The 22,586-nt window shown below is 38.9% G+C and overlaps 1 protein-coding gene across 1 annotated transcript in view; it reads right to left on the bottom strand.

Annotated features, from left to right (window-relative positions):
* The window catches only part of Fatp1 (Fatty acid transport protein 1), a 259,281-nt gene that overhangs the window by 91,968 nt on the left and 144,727 nt on the right, over positions 1–22,586 (bottom strand). The window contains exons 3-4 of the mRNA XM_090371137.1: positions 21,967–22,204; positions 19,156–19,317 (exon numbers count right to left, since the gene is read on the bottom strand). Coding sequence (XP_090227263.1) covers positions 19,156–19,317; positions 21,967–22,204 — 400 coding nt within the window. The remainder of the gene's footprint in view (positions 1–19,155; positions 19,318–21,966; positions 22,205–22,586) is intronic.

The raw sequence follows: 22,586 nt of genomic DNA, 5'->3' as shown, positions 1-22,586 counted from the left end.
AACTTATGCAGCATCAGCCAAAAAAAAAAAAAAAAAAAAAAAAAAACCACTTCCACTTCACCCCCTCCGTTCATTCGAAATACCTGTCCAGCTGAGCCTTAAATTTATTTAGGCTATCAACTTCCACAACAAGGGATGGAAGTCCGTTCCACCAACCAACCACCCGCTGGCTAAAGGCAAATATCTGCACATCTATACTACATCTGTCTTTCCTCAATTTGAATTTATGCCCTCTCAGGTGATTATTCTGAGCAAGAGGAAGAATCCCATCGGCATTGAGAATGCTAAAACCATTCAAGGCTTTATAAACCTCTATCAGATCACCTCGCCGGTGCCTAGTCTCCAGACACTGTAATTTGCAAAACTTAAGCCTTTCTTCATAAGAGCAACCCTTTGTTCCATTCACTAATCTTGTTGCCCTTCTCTGTACTCGTTCCAGCAGCTCTACATCCTTCTTGAAATGAGGCCTCTAGACCTGTATACAGTGCTCAAGGTGTGGCCTGACCATTGCCTTATACAAGGGAATAATCACCTTCTTATCCCTGCTAGAAAAATTCCTGTATATCATTGGCAAGACAGCATGAGCTACTCTTGCAGCCCATCTGCACTGCTCAGAGAACTTCATATCTGCCTGCACAACCACCCCAGGTCCTTTTCATTCTCTACCACTGTCAGTGTGATACCACAGAGTTGATACATTACTCTGAGATTACTGCTTCCCATATGTAGTACTTTACATTTGTCAAGGTTAAACTTCATTCGCCACCTCTCAGCCAATCTGCTCAACTTTTCCAGATCCTGTTGCAGCAGCATAGCGTCAGTAATGTCCTTAACAACCCTGCCAATCTTTGTATCATCTGCAAACTTGGACATTAAGCTTGATGTACCATCATCAATATTATTTATAAATACAGAAAACAATAATGCACCCAACACTGAACCCTGAGGGACTCCACAATGAGCAGTGTCCATTGATTACCACTCTCTGTCTTCTCCCCCCTCAACTACCCCTTTATCCATAGCAGCTATTAGCCTCCAATGCCACACTGCTCCAATTTGTGCAGCAGTGTTCCATGTGCAACAGTATCAAAAGCCTTTCTAAGATCCAAGTATATAATATCAAAGTTATTTCCTGCATCCAGTTCTTTTGTGACAGCATCATAGTATCCAATCAAACTGGTCAGGCAAGACTTCCCCTTAACAAAACCATGCTGTGTCCGAGCTATAACTGAAGTCTTGTCTAGATGAGACCATCTGCCAGGGGCAAAATTTATTTGATGATGTTGTAGAGCAGATATCATCTTTTAAGGGCACAAAAGGTGATATGGTTGTACATATTGTTGGCCTTAGTTGCTAATGCTCCTAAAAACCAAATAGCAAACAATTGAAAAGGTGGAGTCATATACTTATCTGGGACAAGTCATTAGCTGTAATAATGATAAATGGATGGAAATCAAGAGAAAAATAAATTTTGGATGGATAGCATTCAGGAAATATAGTCATACTGAGGAGCAATATCTGAATTTGTCTGAAACATAAAATAATGAACCAATGTATACTCCCCACCATGACTTATGGAAGTGAAACTTGGGCACTCACCAAAAGAATGGAAGAGAAGCTGAGAACTACACAACAAAGAATGGAATGAATTATATTGGAAATCAGACTGTTAGATAAGAAGAGAAACACATGGATTAGGCAGCAAACTCAAAAAACTGAAGAACTAAAATGCTCCTGGGCAGGACACATAGCTCGAAGACAAGGTGACAGATGGACTAGGAAAATAACTGAATGATACCCAAGAGGAGCTAGAAGAAAACCTGGAAGGCAACGACGGAGATGGACAGATGAAATTCATGAGTTTGTGGGTAGCAAATGGATGGCCATTGCACAAAACAGAAGGAACTGGAAAGTTCCTGGAGAGGCCTTCATCCTATAGTGGATTGAAAATGGCTGATGCTGATATATAAGAGCTTGCTTGAATTGCTGCTTGGATATATCTAGTAAATTTATTGCCTACAATTCTGCAGTGTAGATACTGCATTCTGTAGGAAGAGGCATAGCTATTGAGAAGGTAGAGCAAATTGCTGCAGCACCTACAGCTTCATCTGTTTTTGAGCCATCAGTATAAACAAGTAGTTTCTCTGAGTTTTCTGAAGTGTGGGCTTCATGTAGTTAATATTGTAAGTTGTTGTTTGGCAGGGAGCCTTTTCCCCATCTCAGAAAGAAATTATCACAAGGAGGGTGTGGATTGAAACCAGGAGTATCATCTTCAAGGATATGCTAAAAGTTAATATTCTAACTAGGCATCAGCTCTTGCAATCTAAGACCTTGTGGGCAGTTTTCATTAGGTTTATTATAGTATAGCATTATATACTGAGGGTCAAACAGGTATTCCCAGCTGGGATGAGATGGAATACTTTTAATTTTTGCAGCATAGTTACATAGTAAGGATTTTTGTCTGAGGTGCAGTGGGGGTTCATTTGCCTCCATATATACAGGCTGTGGACTGGAGATGTTTTGAAGGCTCCCGTGGCTATCCTTAGGGCACTAGGTTAAATGGTATTCAGATGTAACAAGGAACTGTTTCTTGCAGAGTCGTAAACAGGTGATCCGTAATCTAAGAAGAACTGAATTAAAGTTTTACAAAGACGTAAGAGAGAGTGTCTATCAGCACACCAGGAGTTAGCAGAGACAGCTCTTAAGATGTTTAGTTTCTTTAGACAGGCCGTTCTAAGGTAGGCTACATGATTGGAAAAATTAAGTTTGTCTAGATATAAACCCAATAAACGAAAATTGTTGGTAAGAGGAATCGGGTTGTTTTTTAAATATATTTCAGGATCCGGATGTAATTTGCGTATTTTACAGAAGTGAATTGCAGTCGATTTATTTCATGCTAAGGAATATCCATTTCGTTGTAACCATGATTCTATTCTGACTATGGATAGTTGAAATTGCCTTTCAATGGTATTTATAGTTTGTGACTGACAAGAGATAATGAGGTCATCAGCAAACATGTATGATTCAACTGTTTTTGGTATGACTTGTGTCATATTTGTAATTCTTATTGTAAATAATGTTGTGCTTAGGATGGATCCTTGCAGTACACCCTCCTCTTTTCAAATTATTTAGATAAGCTGTTCATATATCTGAATTGAAACGTTCTGTGGTGCAAGAAGTTTTGTATAAATTGTAGTAACTGTCCCCTTGAACCAAAAGAATGAAGGCCCTGGAGGACACCAAAACCTCACATGGTATCAAAGGCTTTCTCAATGTCAAGATTAACCATAACCAGATGTTGTCTCCTTACAAAAGCATTGCAGATGTTAGCTTCTACTTTGATCATCACATCTAAGGTTGAGTGATTTTTCCGAAACCCATACTGGTTTCGGTTCAGCAGATTGTTAGCTTCCAGAAACCAGGTTAGCTGCCTGTGAACCATTTTTTCTAGGACTTTGCCTAAAGAGCTAGTCAGTTAAATTGGCCTGTAATTATGTGGGATGGTATGATCCTTCCCTGGCTTTGGAAATACTAGTACAGTTGAGTGACGCTAGTACAATTGAGTGATGCCAGGAGTGTGGAAAAGCATCTTCTAAAAATATTCGGTTGAGGAAATTCAACAGGGAGTTTATTGCTTTGTTATTTAGCTTTTTTAACATTATATAGCAGACTCCATCCAGACTAGCAGCAGTACTGGATGTTTTATTGAAAGACTGTAAAAGTTCTGTTAATGTGAATGGCTGATTATACAGGTGTGATACTATGGTAGGGAATTCCTCAAACAGGCCTCTGGGGTTGGGTAAATTCATATTGTGATTTTTAAATGTTTCTCACCAACCACGTATTAAAATAATTGAGCATATATCTAGGGTACTAAGAAATTATCAGACGCATTGTGTGCAGATTCCAGGCTGGAAGCTGCACACAATCGTGTCACAAGTAAAAGACCCCATTAAAAAAGAGAATGCTAGTGGGGTCGTTTACAGTATTAAATGCCCGGATTGTGGGGAATGTTATGTAGGGGAAACAAAGCGTCATCTCAAAGAACATCTGGGGGAGCACACTAAGGCAATAAGGAATGCAGACTACGGTAAGTCTGCCGTGGCCGAGCATTTTTGGGAGAAGCAACACCAGATATCCCAGGACAAAGCTATCATCACTGATCGGGCGCATAGGTTCTGGGACTGCAAGTGGCTCGAGAGTTTGCGGATTAATTCGACAGAAAACATTAATAGAGACAAAGGTTTGCGGATTAATTTGACAGAAAACATTAATAGAGACAAAGGTTTGCGGATTCATCCCCTCTTTGAGGCTATGATCCTCAGAATGGATGAACGATTTCATATGACGCACTCCCAAGCCGCTTCTGGTCCCAGTACACAGGAGAATAGAACATGTGGTGATGAAACATGTGATTTAGACCGTGAACCTGCTGGTACTTAGGATTTACCGCAGTACACGGAAGCTACCGCTGAAGAAGAAGGCAGCAGCCTTCGAAAGCTACGGTCGGTTTTATCGCTCTTAACCCAGTATTTTATTTGATGTATATATATATTTTTATATTTTTAGTTGTAAAGTTACTTTAATTGTAAATATATAGTAGTAAATATATAGTTTTTAAAATTTCAGTTTCCGTGTCCTATTTTAATACGTGGTTGGTGAGAAACATTTAAAAATCACACTATGGTAGAGAAGTTTATTTTATGTTTTTCTACAGATGACTTAATTTTTTTAAAAGTTTAGCTGTATGTGGACACTGCTCATACACTGGCAAAAGATTTGGCTAATGCATTTGCTGTTTCTGTTGGTGTAGACAACTCTTGTCCTTTCCATTCTCGGATTGAGGCTGGGGACTGCATGTATTTACCATTAAGTGCTTGGATTTTCTTCCAGACGAGGATGATCACTGTTTAGTGGGTTATCAAGGACTGACCACTCCGTATTGGCATATATGGAGGGAGAACAGATTGAGAGATCTATAGCAGTCATGGATCCTGTAGACAAATGGATATAGGTAGGCTCACCAGTGTTTAACAGCGTTGTTGTTGTTGTTGTTTGATTGTTATTTGGTTTTTAGGAGTATTAGCAACTAAGGCCATATTGCTCCGGGATATGCGGTGGTCATTCCCTGACCTTTCCGCATCCTTCGTATTTGGTGGTGACGGGCTCGAACCCCGGTCTAATCAAGAAGCGTGTGCTACACACTGCTGCTGCTGCTCCTTCCCACCTGGCTACGGAGGCGCCGTTTAACAGCGTAAGATGATGAGTACCAAGAAGGGATTCTATTAGTTTGCCCCTTTTATCTATTGCTGGAGATCCCCATAGCAGATGATGAGCATTGAAGTCCCTGAATAAGCAGAAGGGAGATGGTAACTGATCTATTAGGCTCTCTAAGTCATCTGAGGGGAAAGAGAAATATGGAGGGAGGTATATAGAAGCTATTGAGAGAGTGATACCAATTACAATGTGCACTGCCAATACTTCAAAAGAAGTCTGAAGGGAAACATGTTTGGATAGAATATTGTTTCTGACAATAATTTTCACCCCTCCATGAGCTGGCATATCAATATTCCTATCTTGTCTATAGATAGCATAGTTTTTGATGGTAGGACACACTCGAGAATTTAAAGGAGTTTCCTGTAAAGCTGGTGCATACCGACCGATGAGATCCTGCAAATCATCTTTTGTATTCAGAAAGCCTCTACAATTCCATTGAAGGATTCTTTCCATTATGTGGTTTTATGGGTTGTTTTTGGTTATGACTGCTTTTTAGTTGTACTTTGCTTGTATTGATCTATTTTTGTTTTCTCTTTCTTAGCAAAGAAGGGGACGGGTCACATCCATCTCATCGGTTGCATGTAATTCTAGGATACCATCATCTGAATTATGATGTTCATCAATGTCCATTCTAGTGGAGAATGATGCTTGCGGTATGCTTTCTGTTATTTTTGGTTTTATTATTGATGGAACATTGGTTGGTATAGTAATTGGAGTATTACTGACTTGTTCACTAGTTTGTTGTCTAGGACACTGTTTTGAAATAGAGAGCAACGAACGTGCCCAATTCGCAATAGATATATTTGGAGAAACTGATACACTCAGTCTGGATCCAAACAGACTTGAAATGTTGAGCATAAGTGTGACATAAGTGTGCTTTGTCTCTGTTTTGTTTATCTGTCTTCCTGCCTCTGAGTATGTCACTTTGTTTTCTATTTTATATTTCTGGATTTTTTTTCCTAGCTTAAATAATTCACATGTTTTTGAGAAAGCCGGATGGTTACCCTTACAGTTTGGGCAATGCAGAGTGGTAATGGTGCAGTCAGATTGGTTATGTTCCTATTAGCATTAGCATTAGTAGAGGCATACGATGCAAGAAAGCAAGCTTATGCAGCATCAGCCAAAAATATAATAAATAAAACCTCTCATTTTACCCCTCCATTTGTTCCAAATGCCTGTCCAGCTCAGCCTTAATTTATTTAGGCTATCAACTTCCACAACAAAAGATGGAAGTGTGTTCCACCAATCAACTACCCGCAAATTTCCGCACATATATTCTACAACTGTCTTTCCTCAATTTGAATCTGTGCCCCATCACATTCTTAATCTGAGCAAGAGGAAGAATCCCATCAGCATTCAGCTTGCTCAACCCATTCAAGACCTTATACACCTCAATCAGATCACCTCGCAGGTGCCTACTCTCCAGGCACTGCAATTTTAGAATTTCAGCCTTTCTAGTAAGCGCACCCCCTTTCTTCCCCTCACCAATCTTGTTGCCCTTCTTTGTACTCATTCTAGCAACTCTACATCCTTCCTAAAATGAGGCCTCCTGACCTGTATACAGTACTCTAGGTGTGGCCTGACCATTGCCTTGTATAACAGAATAATCAGCTCCCTGTCCCTGCTAACAAAATTTTATATATCATTAACAAGACTCCATGAATTGCCCTGGCAGCCCATCTGCACTGCTCAGCAAATTTCATATTTGACTGCACAATTACCCCCAGGTCTTTTTCACTTTCCACTTCCCTGAGTGTAGTACCACACAGTTGGTACGTTTCTCTTCAGTTATTGCTATCCATATGCAGTACTTTGCATTTATTAATGTTAAACTTCAGTTGCCACTTCTCAGCCCATTTTCCCAATTTATCTAGATCCAGTTGGAGTTGTATACTGTCTTTAACAACCCTGCCAAACTTTGTATCATTTGCAAACTTCGACATTAAACCCAATATACCTTCATCAATATCATTGGTAAATATACAAAACAACAATGGGCCCAACACCGAACCCTGAGGAACTCCACTAATAACATTTGTCCACGAAGAGCAGTGCCCATTGATTAACATTCTCTGTCGTCTCCCACTCAACCATCCCTTTATCCATTGTAGCAACTTATCCTTAATGCCATACCTCTCCCGTTTCTACAGCAGTCCTCCATGTGCAACAGTACCAAAAGCTTTCCTGAAATCCAAGTATATGATATCAAAATTATTTTTGGCATTCAATTCCTTTGTGACCACATCATCGTATCCAATCAAATTGGTCAGACAAGACCTCTCCTTAACAAACCCATGTTGTGTCTTAACTATTACTGCAGTCTTGTCTAGATGATCCTGCAATGCTTCTTTAACCAGTGATTCCATTATTTTCCCCGGAACACAAGTTAAACTAAAAGGTTATAGTTACTCGTGTAAACCTTTTGAATCCGCCTTTGTGAACCTCTCTTTTTTTTTTTTTTTTTTTCTGCTAGTTGGTGCATCGGCTTCTGTGGTCATATTACACCTCCCAAGGTTTTTGCATTTTCTAATGTGATCCAAGCCCAAGGCGGGATTCGAACTCGCAACCTTTGGATTGCCAGGCAGGCACTTTATCCATCCAGCTAGCCCGGTCGGCTATGGGAACCTCCCCTTAGTCCAAGCAAGCTCTCATAATTATGGCTAAGGGTTTGCTTACTTCCTTTGCTGCCTCCTTTAATATAACTGGATAGATCCCATCCACCCCAGGTACCTTCCTTATGTTTAACTTCAACAATTTCTACTCCACTTTGCTCTCAGTTATTACAAAATCACTTAGCTCCCTGTTAGCGTCTGATAAACTTCCTACACTCCCCTCATTGAATAACTCTTCATGTGTGAATGTAGATGCAAAATACTCATTCAGTTTATCAGCTACCTGAGCATGATCATCAATAGTTAACCCATCTATGTTGAGTGGTCCAATCTAATTCACTCCTTTCCTTCTAGAGTTTACATAAGTAAAGAACTCTTTGCTGTTTTTCTTTGCATCCTTTGCCAAAGATTTCTCATAATTTGTGTTAGCCTGCCTAACCTCCTTTGTCTGAGACCTCTGTAGTCACCTTTACAAAAGCAAAAGCCCTTCCCTTTAGTCTTGATGGTAGTTATATCTTTAAGTAATTCCCACATCAGTACATTATGATCACTGTCAACCCAGTGGTTCTTTTATCTGCAAATTCTTAATGCATGAATAATCACTGCTAATAATCAGCTCAAGAGTATTACTCCCTCCGATTGCCTCTCGAACATGTTGCTGTAGAAATCATGTCATCCAATAAATCCACAAAAGTCTTGCTAGTGTGCGAGTGACCAACCCACAAGTTCCAGTCAATATCTGGAAAGTTAAAATTCCCCATTATAAGACATTGATTTACTGGCCTACTCTATTTCTCTGCACAATTGCTCATTATACTCATTAGATTCATTAGGCCTATAACACACACCTACTCTCATTTTTCTTTTCCCAGTCCTTATTTCACACACCAAACAGACTCGACACCGCATTGTCCACCATCATCAATTGGATGCACTTCCTTAGATTTTATGTGTTTCTTAACTAACAGCATAACCCCTCCTCCCGTCCTGTCCTGTCTATCCTTCCTGTACACATTTTACACCCCAAATTACAATTCCGCAATGCTTATTGAACCACATTGCCTCACCTCAACATTTAGTTTGGGAGTGTCCGTATTTTTGGAATTTGTAGCACCTGATGGGATTCTGAATATACGGTCGGATACAGCAATGCAGGTAGCCTGCTTTTACAGTTAGAAATGCTAAAGGTAAGAATTATACTCCTTGTTGGAACCAGAGTACCATCTTTTCTGGTCTTGATTCTCCTTGCTTGCATGACCTTTTGATCGTGTAATTCTTGGACAATTTCCTTTTCTGATGCAAGTAATAAGTCCCATTCTGTTATTACTCCCTTAGAGGAGTAACTTTTATTGGGTATCCTCCAAAGGTTGTGTGCTTTAATAGCTTCACAGAATGTTGAGGTTGAGTAGTCGCTATCAGAAGATCGCCCAACTGGAGTCGCCTTACAGATTTAGGTGAACCAGCAGAAAACTCAATGCAATTCTGTACTAGAAAGGGTGATAATTTGCTCAGAGGCTGATCTGATAGCGAATGTAAGATAAGGAAAGTGGTATCTCCTCTTGACGGTTTGTTTTCAACCGCTTTGCTTGAGAACAGTCATCGTTGATGTCATTTGCTCAATGGCTCTAAAGGTGGATACATTTTGTTATCCATCATTGCTCCTTTCAGCCATGGGAGAGTGGATTTCTTCCCCCAGGTTACCGGCCCCACCACAGGGAAGCAGAGCGGCTAGAGTGACCAAGCTGTATAGGTTAGTGTTAGTCTAGAGGAAAAAGAAAGAAAGGTGGCTTTCCTTTCTTAAACTTGCTTACAATTCTTAAGACTAAGTCTGTTATTGATTAACAAGGATGTAAAAAAAACTAAAGAAGAACTGTGGCTTTGAGTAAACGCTCTATGAATCACTCTGAAATCGCTTGATCACTATAATGCTTGGCACCCAGGGCCTTTAGAGTGTAGTATTAGAATATACAAGCAAATGTTATAAGGTAAGGGAATAAAGCGAGGAAAGCAAGAACATTCCTTTACAACTCGCTATCTTTGCCTAATTTTATAAACACACTTTCATTCCCTCCCTTGCCTCGCTTTATTCCCTTACCTTATACCATTTGCTTGTATATTCTTCTAATCATCATCATCATCAGCCATTTTCAATCCACTGCAGAATGAAGGCCTCTCCAGCAACTTTCCAGTTCCTTCTGTTTTGAGCACTGGCCATCCATTTACTACCCACAAACTCATGAATTTCATCTATCCATCTCCGCCTTTGTCTTCCAGGTTTTCTTCTAGCTCCTCTTGGGTTCCATTCTGTTATTTTTTTAGTTCATCTGTCATCATGTCTTCGAACTATGTGTCCTGCCCAAGACCATTTTAGTTCTTTAGTTTTGATAAGAATGTCCTTTACTCGAGTTTGCTGCCTAATCCATGTGTTTCTCTTCTTATCTAACAGTCTGATTCCCAATATAATTCATTCCATTCTTCGCTGTATAGTTCTCAGCTTCTCTTCCATTCTTTTGGTGAGTGCCCAAGTTTCACTTCCATAAGTCATGGTGGGGAGTATACATTGGTTCATTATTTTATGTTTCAGACAAACTGGGATATTGCTCTTCAGTACATGACTATATTTCCTGAATGCTATCCATCCAAAATTTATTCTTCTCTTGACTTCCACCCATTTATCATTATTACAGCTAATAACTTGTCCCAGATAAGTACATGACTCCACCTTTTCAATTACTGCTCCTTCAATCATTATTTCCCTTTCTGTGGCATACTTGTTCATCATTACTTTTGTTTTAGCCATATTCATCTTTAGTCCAAAATCCTTACTAACTGTGAATAACTGATTAAGATTTTCCTCTAATTCTTTGGGATCGTGGCTTATGACCACAATGTCATCTGCAAATCGTAAATGGTTTAGGTACTCTCCGTTCACATTGACTCCTTTCTGCGACCAGTCTAATCTTCTGAAAGCTACCTCAAGGGCAGCAGTAAACAGCTTCGGAGATATTGTGTCTCCTTGTTAAACTCCTTTCTCGATTTTAAATTTCCTACTGTCTTTGTCTAGTCTAATAAAGGAGGTAGCACTCTCATATATTTTCTTCAAGATCATAATATATGGGATATCTGTGCCTTGTCTTTCCAGTGCCCAAAACATTGCCTTATGCTGTATGGAGTCAAATGCCTTTTCATAATCCACAAATGCCAGGCATAATGGTGTTTTATATTCATTTGCTTTCTCCATTAGCTGTGATATTATGTAAAGGTGATCCATAGTTGAGAATTCTGTCCTAAAGCCAGCTTGCTCTTTCGGTTGATTCTCATCAAGTATTCTTTCTAATCTGTTAGTAATGATCCTTGTGAACAACTTGTAGATGTGGGATAACAAGCTAATTGGTCTATAATTTCCAATTTCTGATTTATCTCCTTTCTTATGCAGCAAAACTATGATTGCATTATTCCACTGCTTAGGCGTCACACCTTTTCTAATGCACTTTGTGAAGAGCCTTGCCAGATTTTGTGTTATGTCTCTTCCTCCCAATTTTAACAACTCTATACTAACTTCATCTTCCCCCGAGGCTTTCTGATTCTTCATTTTCTTCAATGCATGTTCTACCTCATCAGGAAGAATATCGGGTATGTCGCATGTGTTGCTACTTTAGCTTTAGCATTAGTAGAGGCATTTGATGCAAGAAAGCAAGCTTATGCAGCATCAGCCAAAAAAAAAAAAAAAAAAACCCACTTCCACTTCACCCCTCTGTTCGTTCCAAATACCTGTCCAGCTGAGCCTTAAATTTATTTAGGCTATCAACCTCCACCACAAGGGATGGAAGTCTGTTCCACCAACCAACCTCCCGCTGGCTAAAGGCAAATTTCCTCACGTCTATCCTACATCTGTCTTTCCTCAATTTGAATTTATGCCCTCTCAGGTGATTTTTCTGAGCTAGAGGAAGAATCCCATCAGCATTGAGCATGCTTAAACCATTCAAGGCTTTATACACCTCTATCAGATCACCTCGCTGGTGCCTAGTCTCCAGACACTGTAATTTGCAAAACTTAAGCCTTTCTTCGTAAGAGCACCCCTTTGTTCCATTCACTAATCTTGTTGCCCTTCTCTGTACTCGTTCCAGCAGCTCTACATCCTTCTTGAAATGAGGCCTCCAGACCTGTATACAGTACTCTAGGTGTGGCCTGACCATTGCCTTATACAATGGAATAATCACCTCCTTATCCCTGCTGGAAAAATTCCTGTATATCATTGACAATACTCCATGAGCTACTCTTGTAGCCCGTCTGCACTGCTCAGAGAACTTCATATCTGCCTGCACAACCACCCCCAAGTCCCTTTCATTCTCTACCACTGTCAGTGTAGTACCACAGAGTTGATACGTTGCTCTGGGGTTGCTGTTTCCCATGTGTAGTACTTTACATTTGTCAATGTTAAACTTCATTTGCCACCTCTCAGCCCATCTGCTCAACCTTTCCAGATCCTGTTGCAGCAGCATAGTGTCAGTAGTGTCCTTGACAATCCTGCCAACCTTTGTATCATCTGCAAACTTGGACATTATGCTTGATATACCATCATCAATATCATTTATAAATACAGAAAACAATAATGGACCCAACACTGAGCCCTGAGGGACTCCACTAATAACATTAGTCCACGATGAGCAGTGTCCATTGATTACCACTCTCTGTCTTCTCCCCCTCAACCACCCCTTTATCCATAGCAGCAATTTGCCTCCAATGTCACACTGCTCCAATTTGTGTAGCAGTCTTCCATGTGCAACAGTATCAAAAGCCTTTCTAAGATTTAAGTATATAATATCAAAGTTATTCCCTGCATCCAGTTCTTTTGTGACTGCATCATAATATCCAATCAAGTTGGTCAGGCAAGACTTCCCCTTAACAAAACCATGCTGTGTCTGAGCTATAACTGAAGTCTTGTCTAAATGATCCTGCAGTGCTTCTTTAACCAGTGCCTCCATTAATTTTCCTGGAACAGAAGTTAAGCTCACAGGTCTATAATTACTTGTGTCAGCCTTTGATCCTCCTTTGTGAATTGGGGTCACATTTGCACATTTCCAGTCCATGGGTACCTCCCCTGAGTCCAAGGAAGCTCTCATAATTATGGCTAAGGGTTTGCTTACTTCCTTTGCTGCCTCCTTTAATATAACTGGATAGATCCCATCCACCCCGGGTGCCTTTCTTGTGTTTATCTTCAACAGTTTCTCCTCCACTTTACTCCCAGTTATTTCAAGATTCTGTAGCTTACTGCTAGAGTTGAATACACCTCTGGCATTCCCCTTGCTGAATAACTCCTCATGTGTGAATGTCGATGCAAAATATTCATTTAGTTTGTTAGCTACCTGAGCAGGATCATCAACAGTTGACCCATCAATATCAAGTGGACCAATCTGATTCATCCCCTTCCTTCTAGAGTTAACATAAGTAAAGAACTCTTTGCTGTTTTTCTTTGCATCCCTTGCCAAGGATTTCACGTAATCTGCCTTTGCCTGCCTAACCTCCTTTGTAACTTGGTTGCATATCAACTTCTATCTATCATAGACTTCTGTGTCATGTGTTAATTTGTAAGTATCCCATGCATTTTTCTTTTCTGCCATATGCCTCATTAGTTCATCTGACATCCATTTAGGCCTAAACCTTGAACAATATTTCTTAGTTGGTATGTAAAGCCTAGTAGCTTCCAAGATAAGTTCTTTGAATGCTTCCCATTTTGAATTTGCTGTTGGTAACATCATCAGTTGGTCCCACTGTATAGAATTTAAATACTGTCTCAGTCCATCGTAGTCGCCTTTACGGAAGCAATAACCCTTCCCTTTACCCCTAATGGTAGTTACCTCTTTGAGTAAATCCCACTTCAGCACACTGTGATCACTGCCACCTAGTGGTTCGTTTATCTGCAGATTCTTAATGCATGAAGAATCACTGCTGATAATCAAATCAGGAGTATTACTCCCTCTAGTTGCCTCCCGAACATGCTGATGTAGAAAACACTCATCCAATAAATCCACAAAAGCCCTGGTAGTGTGTGAGTAACCAGCCCCCAAATTCCAGTCAATATCTGGGAAATTAAAATCTCCCATTATAAGACTCTCTGATTTACTGGCCCACTCTATTTCCCTGTACAGTTCCTTATTATACTCATCAGAGTCATTAGGCCTATAGCACACTCCTACTCTCAATTTTGATCTCCCAATGCTTATGTCACACCAAACTGACTCAACACTGCACTGTCCGGCGATGTCGACTGGCTTCACTTCCTTGGTTTTTATGTGTTTCTTAACTAATAGCATAACCCCTCCCCCCTTCCTATCCTGTCTATCCTTTCTGTAGACGTTGTACTCCCCAAATTGCAGTTCTGCATCCCTTATATCTGTGTGACACCACGTCTCTGATATCCCAACAATATCTGCCTTTGATGTTTTGAGCAATACCTCAAATTCATCAAATTTATTTACTAAACTCCTAGCATTGGTGTACACGCAAGTATACCTGCACCTGTTTCTATTCTTAGCTACCCTAACACAACCCATGTGTTTACTTGTACCGCAATGGCTCCCAGCAGTCTCTGAAATACCATGCATCTTATTTTCCAGGCTTCTGCTCATTCTAATAGAAGCAGTGCAAGAATCTCTTTCACCTCTGCCAGTGGCTACTGTCAATCTATTGGTCTTTGTCTCCCCCAAGCTAGCAGTTTTCCGACCCACCTAACACTGCCTCGATAGCATCAGCAAATATTCTTGCACCCTTTCTATTTAAGTGTATCCCATCCCTGTAGAAGCAATCTCTCCTGTTAACAAGTACAGTCCAGGCTGAAAAAAATTCTACCCCTTGAGCCTTGCATAATCTTTCCAGGGCCGAATTGATCGACAAGGCTCTCATCATATACTCCCTCCTATTGTGTCTGGGCAGAATTGCAGACACTTTCAAATTCAAAAACTTTGCAATCCATCTTCCCCACTGCTGGTATCATTCCCTCGTTCCTTGTATAATTCTCTATAGTAGTCTTCTGCTATTTGAATTATGTCTTCTCTGCTGTTTATAAGTACACCATCGCTATTCTTCAGTTTCAGTATCATTTGTCTTTCTGTATTACTGCTCATGGCTGCTGATTTAAATCCTTTGTTTTCCCTTAATGCTTGTTCTTATTTTCTTGTGTTAAATCTTCTTATGTCCTCTCTGAGTCTCTTTCTAATGGCTTTGCATAACTCAGTATACTCAATTTTCTCCCTGTCAGTGTTTTTCTTGCTCTTCATTTGTCGTCTTCGGTTCATCATGACAAGTGTTTCTTGACTAATTTTTTCTTCTTTGGATTTATTTTTCCCCATAGGTTTCTTGGGCTTTATCACTTTCAGAAAGTTGTAATATTACTCATCGATATCTTGGTCCTGAGCAGTCTGCAGAAGCTCAAACTTGTTCTTAAGTTCCAGTACATACTGCTTTTTCTCCTCTGTTATCTCAAAGACCTTTGTATTATTTACTTGAGTCAGTTTTTTCCTTTCCTACATCTATATCGTGTACATCTTACCATTCTGTGATCACTTCCAACATTTACCTTATTCAGGACGGTAACATCATTTACAATATATCTTCTGTTAGTGAGGATGAAGTTGATTTCGTTAGTTGTTAATCCATTTGGACTCTTCCATGTCCACTTTCTGTTCACCCTTTTCTTGAAAAAAGTGTTCATTACTGACAGCCCTTGAGATTCTGAAAATTCCACAAGTCTTTCACCTCTCTTATTTCTTTCACCAATTCCAAAATTTCCTATAGTTCCTCTTTCTGCGCTGTTTTGCCTTTTTCCAGCCTTAGCATTGAAGTCCCCCATAATAATAGTGTAGTGGGTTTTCTGCTCATCTAGAAGACTCTCAATTTCGGTGTACATTTCTTCAACCTCTTCATCATCATTGCTCGATGTTGGCGCATAAATCATTATAATCTTTAGCTTGTACCTCTTAGAAATCTTGAGTATTAGTCTTGACACCCTTGGTGATGTACTTTTGAATTCCAAAATGTTGTTTTTAAAATCTTTATGGACCAGAAACCCAACTCCACCTTCACTCCTTTCACTGTTTCCATTGGTGTACAGCAGATTTCCACTTGATGAACTTTGATTCATTTCTTCTTCTTGTTTCAGCCAAACCGATGATATTCCAATTCACATTTTCTAATTCCTTTTCCCGCTGTAATATCCTGTCTTCACCGATGAGTGATCGTACGTTATAACAGGCCAAGTTCAGTTTCCGTGCATGGCAGCCTGGTCGTACCCAGAGATTCTTAGCACCATCTGCTTCCACTCTGATCCTCTCGCTGCCGTAAGAGGGAGAGTGAAAGCTGCTGGGGACTGAGGGCCATTTGTATTGTCGTGCTGTCATATGCTGGAGGGTTTGGTCTTTTCCTCTTCACGCTGACCAGGCGTCTTGAAGAGAACCACTCTACACGTTCGTTGCCACCTAAGTGACGTAACAGGGCTTATCATCGAGAAGGTGTGCATGAGTGGATTTTAGGGAGGCAGGCCAATCGGACTTCTCCTAAATCTTCTGTAATAGAGAGATATTGGATCCATCAGTGTTTTAGGCTGAGTGTCTGATAACACACAGGATACCTGTTCCCCTCTAAGCCTCATATTCTTCTAATACTACACTCTAAATTTTTCTTCTTATATTACACTCAAAATTGTGACCTTTTCTACATCACCTTAACCTCTGGGGCTCACATCTGGTAAGTATGGGCTTGGCACACCCGGGGTCCTGAGCTGGATATCATCATTTTTTTCTTTCTTAGTGATTCCCTTCTATTTCTGACACACACACTTTTTTTTTTTTTTTTGGCTGGTGCAGCAAAAGCCTTAGCCTTCCTTGAACCATATGGCTAATTATAATAATAACAATAATAAAATAACATCATTATCTTTCGCATGCAAGTAGCTACCTACTTTTGTTCCTATTATCGCATCTAGTTTATACTATAAACACTTATTTTAACTTTATTACTTATTTTGCTTTAAGTGAACACTGCATTGGGACTACCTTACCTATCTTTGTGGAAGGTCTGGTTTCCCCCCCCCCACTCATTTTTAAATTCCCCTTTCTTCCACAAATACAGGTAAGCATAGAAACACAGGCATTGATCCATAATCGTGTGTAGTCCCCTGATGAGATGAAATACCTGTATTACGTATCAATATTTATGTTTAGCTTGCATCAGATTTCTCTCCCCCCCATTTAGACTACTTTACTAAATTTTTCCACCTTTATCTGATGCTTGCTATTCCTTTATATATTTTACTTATTACTTTTGTTTTACAGTTCACTCCTTTTTTAATTGGCTTACCAATTCAGCCTATAATTTGATTTCATTCATTATATCATTTAGGATATTTTCATTCTTTCTATCTACCTTCCACCTTAAATACTTCCTTTTTCTTCTATCCTTCTCCTTTTAGTTTTGGCATTTTGTGTAATTTACACATCCATCTACCTGCTTTTCAACAGTTTTATAACTTCTACCACTTTTGTATCCTTTGCTGCTGCTTTGCACACAGGTACAACTGTTATATTACTTTTAATACACAATTAACTTTTTTGCCTCATTTATCATTTTATCCATACTTTATATATATATACGCACGCACGCACGCGCACGCACGCACGCACACACACACACACACACACAGACACACTGCTGCCACTTTATTAGGTACACCTACCTAGTAGCGTGTTGAGCCTCCTTTAGCCTTCAAAACAGCCTGAATTCGCCTAGGCATGGATTGAACAAGATGTTGAAAATTTTTGCAGGTATGGAGTACCATGCAGGCATGAGTGTGTCACGCAGTTCCTTGAGATTCAATGGAAGTGTGGGCCTGCAGCAAACAGTCCTTTCCAGCTCATCCCAAAGGTGTTCAATAGGATTAGGATCCTGGGACAGAGTGGGCCACTGCAGCAAAGAAAAGTCATTGTCATGTTCCTGGAACCATTCCATAGTGATTCGGGCTTTGTGCACCAGCACATTATCCTGCTGGAAGTAACCATCTGACTGAGGATAAACTTTCAACATGAACGGATGCACTTAGTCAGCAACGATGTTTAGGTATGATGTGGCATTCAGAGGTGAATCTATGGGTATCAATGGACCCAACGTGTGCCAAGAAAACATTCCCCACCACCCTAAAGGTCCCCCCTTTGTTCTTTTCTTTACGTATTATTTAATGTTTAATAATTATTTCGCTCCACTGGTTTGCCATACTATTGGCATACATTTTACTTTAGTTTTATATTACGCAACATTTGGTGGATTGTGCATATTTGCTGCCACTGATATTTGCTTTAGAATTTTCATAGTTGTTCTTATTATTATTTAATATTTTATGCAACATTTAGTGGAATGTGCATATTTGCTGCCATTGAGGTTTGCACTATGAATTTTATATTTATTTTTTAATTTTTATTTGGATTGATTAATCTGTTATTATATTTGCATGACGAAATGCTAATCTGAGTCCATAGTGCCCTCTACATCCCAATTAAGTCCTATATATATATATATATATATATATATATATATGGGTTTAATAGTTAGTTTGTCAATGGTGTTGTTTCGGCATCTTGGCTGTCTCTCTTATTATTTTTCGCTGCATAAGGACCACCGTTGGGTAAATCTACTGCATTGGTTGTTCGATCTTAGTATTGTCCCATCACAGCATGGATTTGTCTGATGTTCGAAATGCAGTGGCCTTCGCATATTGCTTAGTAATTGATTTCCAAATTCTAAATTATACTAGGAGCATACCTCCCTCAATACCCTCTTATTATATTATTTAATGTTTAGTAATTATTTTGCTCAACTGGTTTGCGATACTACTGGCATACATTTTACTTTAGTTAGGCACTTATATAAATAAGTGCCTATGTCTTCACCATGTCCATTCATCTGTATGCATGTAACGACTCTACTCCCAGTGGACAGATTTTCATGAAATTTTATATTTAGTTTTTTTAGATAGATTTCTTAGGCTATCCTAAATTTCATTAAATCTGACAAAGAGAAATCTGGAAATAATTATTTCCCCCTCATCACCATACAAACTATATAGAAAAAATTAATTCATACATTATATTTACTTTTCACTTCTATTAATCACAGAAAAAAAAACATATTAATTTAAGAAAAAATCAAATGTGCCTGAAATGTAACACACTATGCACATTACCTAAAGAATTTTAAAATAAAATTATAAAACAATCACCATTGTAATCTCCTTTATTAGCAGTGACAGGTGGCTGAGAAGAGCTCTCTTGAAGAAGTGAATCTAGAGATTTTACTGGAAAGTTTGCTGGAGTGAAATCACCATAACAAAAATACTGTATATTTCCTTGGGCCTCCAGAAGTGCAGACACATCCTGGATCGCTACAAATATAAATGACAGATGTTAAAAAATTCAACTTTAGTTCTTTAATCCATATATTTCCCATTGGAAATAATATTATTATTTTATTATTATTTTTTTTCGTTTCTAAAACAAATTAAGAGATATTAACTATTCTTTACATAGGCTACAAGGGTTATACAGGGTGTCTCAAAAATACACGGCATAATTTCAGGAATGAGTTTCTCATATGTATACAATAAAAATATTTTATATCAACACAGTTCCGGAAATGTCTGGTTATTAACTAGAATGTCTTATCTCCCGCAGGTGATTTCCTTCATCACAAGGTACTGACAGCATCTAGTGGTTTTCCATTCCAACCATGTACTCAAATCAGGAGCAAGCGGATATGCACTTTACGTATGGTTTGGCAGATGACAATGCTCTGGAGGCTCATCATTTGTACCGCAAAAGGTTCCCAGAACGAAGACGTCCAGACAGGAAAACATCTGAAGGTATCCATTGCCGCTTTTGTGAACGTGGGACCTTTACACCTCGTGCTGCCGACAGAGGACGACCAAGACCTACGACTCCTGAAGTAGAGGAGGAGATTTTGGATGTTGTGCGTGCCACTCCTGGAATCAGCACACACAGAATAGCAATGCAACTGGCTGTTCAACACGCGACTATTTGGAGAGTGCTGCGAGAACACCAATTGAATCCTTACCATCTGCAATGGGTACAGGCCTTGTCACCAGCAGATTACCCTGCGCAAGTAATGTTCTGCCAGTGGTTCTTGCAGCAGTGTGGTACAACTCCTCACTTTCCTGCCTTAGTGATATTCACAGATGAAGCACAGTTCACACAAGATGGAATACAAAACTTTCACAATCAGCATGTATGGGCCGAGGAAAACCCATATGCAATTCTTCCATCACATCACCAACAGCGATTCAGCCTCAACATCTAGGCAGGTGTTTTTGGTGATAAGTTATTTGGGCCCCATGTAATTCCAAACTCACAGAGCAGGCGTACAGAAACTTTCTGGAAAACAACATGTCTGAAATCTTGGACGACACACCACTGATCATTCGTCAACAAGCACACTTCATGCACGATGGCACTCCCGCACATTTCAGTCACGTAGCTTGCAATTACCTGAATCGAAGATTTCCTGTTTGGTGGATAGGTAGAGATGGACCAAGTGCCTGGCCTCCACGCTCACCTGATTTAAACCCACTAGATTTCTTCTTGTGGAGCCATTTAAAGTCATTGGTGTATTCAACTTCGGTAGCTGATGTGGAAACTCTCCGCAATCGAATTGTGGCAGGTTGTGAGACAATACAAAACATGCCAGGAATTTGGCATCATCTTCACAAGTCCATGAGACATCGATGTGAGGCCTGTATTCAGGCAGAAGGTGGACATTTTGAACAATTACTATAAGGTGATGTGAACAGTTAGGTGTCATACCTTCAAAACTCGGAAACCAAGCATTTCCGGAACTATGTTGATATAAAATATTTTTATTGTCTACATATGAGGAACTCATTCCTGAAGTTATGCCATGTATTTTTGAGACACCCTGTATATTCTTTACACAACTGCAAAATTGGAGCAACATTAATATCAAGTCCAAGCTCAAGTTATATTATACTAATATACCAAAAATATGCATCTCACAAACTTTATCCTCATCTCTTGATTAGTTATACAGTAATAACTAATTGATATGGTCTTATTTTAACCTGTCCCCTCTTTAACATACAGTTCACAATGAGTGTAGTTAGGTTTTACACTTTTGGTCTAGATGGTGAAAATTTAATGATTCCTTATGATTCTCTAAATAAACAAACAAACAATAGAAATACCCTGGTATAAATTATAAATTTGTAAAATCAACTGTAGCAATGTATATCATCATGAAATCCATGAGGATATACATTGATACCCATGTTGTAATGCATAGTTATGATAGTAAAAAAAAAAGTATTTAGTTCCATCTTTAAGGACTGGAAAACAGTTTGCATATTTCAGATATTTTATACTCACGGTAAAGTGACAGCATTACTTTTTTTTTTTTTTTTATTATTATTGTTAATTTCATAAGTGTTATCTATTCATATGAAGAAACTAGATTATCTTATATGACACAGCTTACCCCCTTACTGCTTTCATATGGTTAAGGTGAATTAAGAGAAATACAAGCATTAAAAACTTTTTGAAAGTCCCATTGAGGAAAGTGCACTTTTCTGTAATTTTCGTTATGGAGAATTGCTCCATCCTTAAAATCATACTGCAGAACCAAGAGTTCAAACAGTGAATTTTTAAAAAATATATCATTGAAAGTTTGCCACTCAAACTCTTGGTTCTACAGTATGATTTTAAACATGGGGCAATTCTTCATAACAAACATTAGAGAAAAGTGCACTTTTCTCTATGGGATTTCATTTAAAGATTTTAATGCTTATATTCTTTCAATTCATCTTAACCATATAAAAGCATTAAGGAGGCAAATTCTGTTATATAAGGTAATCCAATTTCAGGTCAATTTACTTCGGAACTTAAGGTTACTCAAAAAATATTTATAAGTGTTATCTATTCATAAAAAAAATGACCATCTTTGGTATCAACTCACTGAAACATAAAAGTATTTTTATGCAGAGGAAAGAAAGGAAGATTCATACCACTAAAGAATTCACTTCCAAATATAATAGCTTTGCAGTTTACTACAGATATAGAATGTGCTAAAGACTGCATCCTCAAATTGGTGTTAATGAGACCTGGAACTACGCCTATTTTGGACAGACCAAGCCAAATCATCACATATTCAGGACGATTTGTCATAAATAAGGCAACATCATCTCCACGTCTGAAGCCCAACTCTGCAAAACAATTGGCTATCTTGTTACTGTAGTCTTCAACCTATTTAAAAATAAAGATTTTTGTGACAGAATGAACTTTTATCATAACAATAATAAATACAAATAAAACTATTAATTAGAGGTAAGAGCATGCTTATTTAGAATACTACCTAAGAACACAACAAAAGATGTTTCTGAAGGCACCTAAATCAGACCATAAAGTTACTTCAAAGAAAAATTTGCTGAACTTTACTTTAAGGAAACTGAATTAACTACTCTATACTACGAATAAGATACTGTACAGGGAAATAGAGTGGGCCAGTAAATTAGAGAGTCTCATAATGGGAGATTTTAATATCCCAGATACTGACTGGAATTTGGGGGCTGGTCACTCACACACTAGCAAGGCTTTTGTGGATTTATCGGATGATTGTTTTCTACAT

The sequence above is a fragment of the Mastigoproctus giganteus genome, chromosome 4 (genome assembly GCF_048544385.1).
Source record: "Mastigoproctus giganteus isolate SK-2022 chromosome 4, ASM4854438v1, whole genome shotgun sequence".
NCBI lineage: Eukaryota > Metazoa > Arthropoda > Arachnida > Uropygi > Thelyphonidae > Mastigoproctus > Mastigoproctus giganteus.
The sequence above is the reverse complement of the archived record's forward strand: the minus strand, read 5'-3'. Positions and strand labels throughout refer to the sequence as shown.